This window comes from Pyrus communis, chromosome 2, assembly GCF_963583255.1.
Source record: "Pyrus communis chromosome 2, drPyrComm1.1, whole genome shotgun sequence".
Taxonomy (NCBI): Eukaryota; Viridiplantae; Streptophyta; class Magnoliopsida; order Rosales; family Rosaceae; genus Pyrus; species Pyrus communis.
Genome location: NC_084804.1, coordinates 28,666,806 through 28,673,609, shown reverse-complemented (window position 1 = coordinate 28,673,609; position 6,804 = coordinate 28,666,806). Strand labels below are relative to the sequence as shown.

Here is a 6,804-nt window from a genome sequence, read left to right as displayed (position 1 = left end):
CCAGAGGTACAAGACCCCTTAGAAACTATTGATTTGGAGACTAAGGAAGATCTAAGGCCTATACAGATCAGTGGCCTGTTGGAAGTTGAAATTCGGGCAAAGATAGTCAGTTTTCTACAGGAGTTTAAAGACTGTTTTGCTTGACATTACATTGAGATGCCATGTTTAGATTCAACCTTAGTAGAACACAGAATGCCTACTAAAAAGGGATATAAACCTGTGAAGCAAACATCAAGGAGGATGTCAAAAGAGATTGAAGAAAAAGTCAAAGAAGAGATTGATAGGCTGGTAAAGGCTGGATTTATTAGGCCTGCTAAATATGTCGAGTGGTTGGCCAACATTGTACCTGTATTACAGGCTATAACTAATACAATTCGATGTTGTGTTGATTATAGAAACATTAATGGAGCTACGCCTAAAGATGAATATCCCATGCCCATGGTTGACTTATCCATAGATGCAGTTGCCAAACACAAAGTCCTATCTTTCATGAATGGGAATGCCGGTTATAATCAGATAAAAATGGCTAAAGAAGATATACACAAAACAACTTTTAGGTGCCCAGGTCATGTTGGAGCATATGAATACTTAGTAATACCATTCAAGCTAAAAAATGTTGGGGCAACCTATCAAAAAGCGATGAATGCAATTTTCCACGATAATCCTTTGATAACATGAATTTCGAGTAACTTGAGGCGTAAGTAATTGACTAAAAACACTTTTGTTCTACATCTGCTATACTGAGATAGCAATGGCATGCCTATCACTTAGTTGGTTTTGATTGCGAGCCTCAAGGCCTACACCTAAGGCCCCACAAAGGCACATTTCAGAACTAACTTTGTTCTCTTCTTGTAGCACATCAACAAGCAAGAGCCCGACTACACATCCAAAGTGCCAATCCCTTGGGGAGCTGTGCTGAGGTCCGAGGATCCTTCTCCAGAGAAATCTTTATTCAAACAACTACCTCTTGTATTCCAGTCCTTTCACACTTATAAGGACCAAAAAAGGAAGGAACAAATGTAAGACGCATAACAATAAATTAAATTTAGCAAATGACTGAGAATAAGGCAAACCTCCAAAATTGGTATAAATGACTGAACCATCTTCACATCTGAACAGGTTTGTGAGAGGGAAGTATACATCTTAAGCTGCTGATTAGGAATCTCTATGAAACCATCAAGTAGTAAAGATTTGACTGGCTAAAGAGAAGTGATGAAGAAAGATAACGCAATCTCTATGGCGTAACTGAGAATAAAAAACGAACCATCTACAGTAGAATCGCCCTTAAGTTCACAAATACTTTGACGTTTAATGCAGTTAATGTCTGGATCTGAGGAACCTTCAAATTCAACAGGAGAATTCCATGTCCGGTCACCTGGAATTGTGGAAGATATCCAAATGGGTGAACCCAAAGACAGATGGCCATGTATATCTCTGCCTGATATGAAAATCCAAAACAAGAACATTATTCAACCAAATTTACAATCATGCTTATCAAATCTTGGACAAAAGCATAAATACCAACAATGTCAATTCAAACATATGAAATGCATAAAAGAGAAAAAGTTGACCTGCAAAATAGCAGACTTGTAAGTCGTTTTATCTATGACCCGACTAGGCTGTCCATTGTAAACAGACCTTCTATGGACGAAAAAAAATCTGGTATTGGATGACGGAATTTAATCTTTGATACATGTAGATGACCTATCCCATACAAGTTGTAGTTAACCTACCAAAAAGGATATCAATTTATCAGTAAGGATGTAAGGACAGTAGCACATTTTGTGTGGTTACATATGTTAAACTTTGGGAGCACTTAGTCCTCTAGCAACCAAATGCTAACATGTACAATTTTATGAACTGAAAATCAAAGCTAAAATTAATAAGCAGGAAGTTATATACCATAAATTGAAGAATGAAGGGAATGTGAGATTCATGAGGCTGTAAGCATTTATCAAAAACTGAGCTTCTGTGAAAACCGATGGTAAGAATGATAAATCATGCATTCACTCAGTCAACTTTATAATACAAGATAAATCAAGACCAAAAATAATGTGATTCACAAACAAACATCCATGTAACAATCCTTGATCGTCAAATTTCATTTAAATCAAAAGAAGGTCAATAAAAGCTTAACGAAAATCTGATTAAGAAATTTGCGCAAGGGTTATGATCACAAGTAAGAGGCTCATTTCCATACAGAATGTCAAATCTTGCAAGAATCAGTTTTAAGGCCCATAAGAAATCAACATCTTTGGTTGACAAAAGATTTTACAGAAGTGCACATGCTACAAAAGAAATAGTTTGAACAAGTTTAACACTTGGAAATATAAAACAAATAAAAAGACAGAATCGGAAGTATCTAATTAATGACATCTACAATAAGAATGCACAACCTCCAATGAAATGCTTCCACTTAAAAAATGTCCAGGATAATAAAAAACCACAATGTTTACTACTTTATAAACTATACTTGAATTTGAGCTTAGTCTTTGGTCCACAACTACTATAGGCTTTCAATTTCATTGGTTAAATTTTGGTTTTTGATTGCATACAAGCATGCTTCCACCATTCAATTGTTAAGTGTATGGATCTAGGTATGTATGTTGGTCAAATAAACTTAGTTTAGATAAATTTTTCCTTCACAATCTTGTAACACCTTATTTTGCAATATTTTTAGATTTTATACCGAACAATGTCAAACTAATTAAAGTTCCATTTTTACATATCACATTGACAGAAAAGTAAAATTAAATATCGTGGAGACCATAAATCACATGAAGTTGAAACCAAAGCATCATTCATTATCCATACAAAGACCAACAATGAACTTTAGGTTTAGTCATCCCAAAACATATATAATAAGAAGTGGGATTGGTAATGTTGCATAACAGCATTTGGGCTAGAAATCAAGATTTATTTTGGTTGGCATGGGCTTGCAAAGCATTAACCCAGCCCAACCTAATAATAATCGAGTTACAGTCAGGTTAGATTTAGGCGGTTTTTTAATTTATTTTAACCCGCCAAATGAGTTTTGAAATTGGGTTGAGCATTGACGGATTCACGTTGGTCCAAACCCAAGTTCCACTCCTAATGCAAACCTACTTTCCATTATTTTTCAGTTTTCTCATTTCTCTTTAAACACTAAATCACTCCAAACGTGATATGTATGCGGTAATACTATATACGTAGATATTCCCTTCTAGGTCAAAGTCATTAATATACAAATAAGAATTCAGCAAAAATCGTGTAACTGTTGTGGTCTATTTTATCTGACAAGGTTAAAGAGGGTCGGCGACAAGGAGAAGAGAGAGAGAGATGTGTTTGTAGAATTGTAGGGGAATGTGTGTTGTTATCCTTCCTACATTGTGCCTTTATTTATAGTAGTAAAAAGAGAGAAGATATTCCTTCATCCCCAAGGAATACAAGATACAATATGAAAGGATAACTAGAATCAAATCTAATCTAGGATTTACACAATCACACTTAAACTAGGAATGTTTACAACACTCCTCTTTGAGTGTGTAAATACTCAAGGTAGATTTAGCATCATGCAGAAGTTGAGGAATTCGACTCGTCGACATTGATTCTAAGGAACAATGCTTATTCTCAATAAGGTAGGAACTTGCTTGCATAAGTAGTATATCTCACTAAAAAACCCCAAGGCTATGGAAAAAACCCGAGGAGGAACAAAATCCATAGTCTAAGGAAGAATGTGTGAGAAATGCAAAGTTAAAAGAAATGTCTACGGGACGTCATCAGGGATTTGACAAGCCCAAGGTGGGTGCCTCGTTAAAACCTAGTTAGGTAACAAAAACCCAGTGGGAAAATGCTCCTAATCGTAGGGAAAAAGAGTACATTATGATCAAGCAAGTATATACATGATACTCCCCCTAATTTTGACATAATTCCAAAGAGAAATAGCAAAGTTACAACTCAGAAAGTTTACGCATACCAATTCCATGAACAAGCTTCTGAAACGTCACCTTCAACAGTGATTTGGTGAAGAGGTTGGTCGGATTGTCTTGTGAACGGATTTGCGTGACTTCAATCTTCTGATGCTCTTGTTGTTGATGTAAAAAGAAGAACTTCAGCGCAATGTGCTTGGTGTTGTCTCTTTTGATGTAACCCTTCTTGAGTTGTTCGATGCATGCTACGTTGTCTTCAAAGATCATTGTCGGGACATCAACAACAAGATAAAAATCGCAGGAGTTTGGAATATGGCCTACTACTGCTATCAACCAAAAGCATTCTCGAGTTGCTTCATGTAAGGCGAGAATTTCAGCATGGTTAGACAAAATGGCAACTAAGGTCTGTTTAGTTGACCTCCAAGAGATTGCGGTGCCTCCAATGGTAAAGACATAACCCATTTGAGAACGTGCTTTGTGTGGATCAGACAAGTATCTTGCATCAGCATAACCAACAAGGCGAGAATCAACTCGAGGAGCATAGGGTGCGGCACCATTTGAGGATTTGTAGGGATAGAACAAACCCAAATCTGTAGTATCCTTAAGGTAATGGAAGATGTCTTTCACGCCAATCCAGTGTCTGCGTGTAGGTGCATTACTGTATCTTGCCAAAAAATTAACAGCGAAGGAGATGTCGGGTCTAGTGCATTGAGTTAAGTACAATAAAGCGCCTATCGCACTTAGATAAGGAATTTCAGGCTTCAAAATCTCTTCATCATCCTCCTTTGGACGGAAGGGATCTTGTTTTGCATCCAGCAATCGAACAACCATAAGAGTACTTGAACGCTTCGCTTTATCCGAAGGTGTAGTTCGATTGATGTACTAGGATTCTATTCGAACAATGCTCTATGTCGAGACTGAGACAATACTCAGTCTTGCCTAGATCTTATATCTCAAATTCTGACTTCAGGTGCACAATAGTTCTCGTGAACGCTTCAGGAGTTCTGATAAGGTTCATGTTATCGACATTTATTGCAACAATAGCAAATCTGGAATGTGACTTCTTAATGAACACACAAGGGTATAGTTTGTTGTTCACATATCCTTGACTTGTTAAATATTCACTCAGGTAGTTATACCACATTCTTCCAAATTGTTTCAAACCGTAGAGTGAACGCCTCAACCCAATTGAGAACATGTTCCGGGGTTTAGAAATATTTGAACCAATCAATGTAAGTCATTTGGGAACTTTCATATAGATTTCTGTATCAAGATCCCTGAGCTGCAGTATTGGCATGCTCCGCCGCCTCTCCTGACTCTTGCAGTGGCGGACTTCAGGTAACTGCAGCCTAAGTTCCTTGAGATTTTCTTCTACTTTTGGTCTTGAGAGTTACAACAATGGGTTTCCATCTTCCGGCTGTAATTCCTTCTAAGAAACTTCTTCGACGTTCTTTTTCAAATACAACCAGAGGAGCTTCAACTAATTTAGCAGACGTCCCAAAAGGTTATTTTGCAGTTTATGTTGGCGAGAGCGAAAAGCAGAGATTTGTAATTCCAGTATCATTCCTTAATGAGCCTTCATTTCAAGAGTTGCTAAGTGAGGCTGAAGAAGAATTCGGGTTTGATCATCCAATGGGTGGTCTAACAATTCCTTGAAGACAAGATGGCTTCCTTCATCTCACTTCTCACTTGAATGCATCGTGAGATTACGTAATGGAAATCTGCATATTACACGAACTAACTGGTTGATAGAAATTTTTAATGTAGACAATCTAAACATTTTGTAACTTTTTTTCTAATGGGAAGTGAATCAAATTAATGTCTCCCTGAATTATGTAGAAATCTAGCAACTTTTAATTAGATATCCACACTATTTTTGCTCATCTTCGTTTGTTTATCCATTATCCAAGCTATACACAGCTATGTTTCCACATACTGGCTTACAACAATTTTACTAACTGTTCTCCTTACTAAATTCTATTCCCCTCATTTCTGGTCTTCCGTTTACAAGCTCAAAATATTTCATGATCGTGTGATGAATCGTTTGATTTAACCTAAAGGTTATCATTGCAACATATTTATAATCTATGTTACCTTCTATCTTGTATCGAAAATTTTCGCCAATGAAATTATTTCTTTTCAAAACAAAAGGTTGGCATCAATCTTATGAGACCTTCTATCTTTTACCATCCAAAACATAGTAGCCTTTCCAGTTTAACTTAGTATGTAATTGAGATCTTTTTTAGTTATAAATATTTTCTTAAACATATGATGAGAGGTAAGAAAAAACATATTGGATTAGTCATTCTTCAAATTCCCCTCCTATTGATTATCCCATTAGGATCTCTTTTAGTTGCACTGAGAATATCTAATAAACAGTTTTGGCCATAACATTATTCGAAACAAAACCAACAACAAAGCCTTATTCCACTAAGTGAGGTCGGCTATATGAATCCTAGAATGCCATTGCGCTCGGTTTTGTGCCATATCTTATGTTAGATCCAAATAGTCCAAATCTTTTCTTAGAGTCTCTTTCCAAGTCTTCCTAGGTTTTCCAAACCTTATGATAATAAACCATAACATTATTTGAAACTCAGTTTGCGTAAGTTTATCTTACATTGCCGGTCCCAAGCCCGGATAAAAGAGAAGGGGGAAGGCGCCAAGTAGTCGACAACCGGCACTCCTATCGTCCGTCAAATCCTTATGATAATAAACCATAACATTATTTGAAAACAAAAAGAAAATCGTAATTTCTTTTTGCGCCACAAGGGTGTGTCCTTATTTTATGGTAAAACAGAGAATTAGACAATATTAGCTCCTCGGAGTAGTAAGTTAAAGTGTCCACCTTCGGACCAGAAGGCGAAAGGTCTGAGGCTCTCTTGGAACCCGCCACAAG

At 36.8% G+C, this 6,804-nt stretch overlaps 1 protein-coding gene across 1 annotated transcript; it reads left to right on the top strand.

The window, feature by feature from the left end:
- The first annotated feature begins 5,266 nt into the window (after positions 1-5,266).
- Positions 5,267-5,791, top strand: LOC137726877 (auxin-induced protein 10A5-like). Its single transcript, XM_068465829.1, has one exon. It carries the CDS (start codon positions 5,307-5,309, stop codon positions 5,562-5,564), a length of 258 nt encoding a protein of 85 aa, XP_068321930.1. The 5' UTR covers positions 5,267-5,306; the 3' UTR covers positions 5,565-5,791.
- The last annotated feature ends 1,013 nt before the right edge of the window (positions 5,792-6,804 follow it).

What these genes read in the sequence shown, in the direction of transcription:
- LOC137726877 (XM_068465829.1), top strand. Translation starts at nt 5,307, where the DNA reads ATGGGTTTCCATCTTCCGGCTGTAATTCCTTCTAAGAAACTTCTTCGA.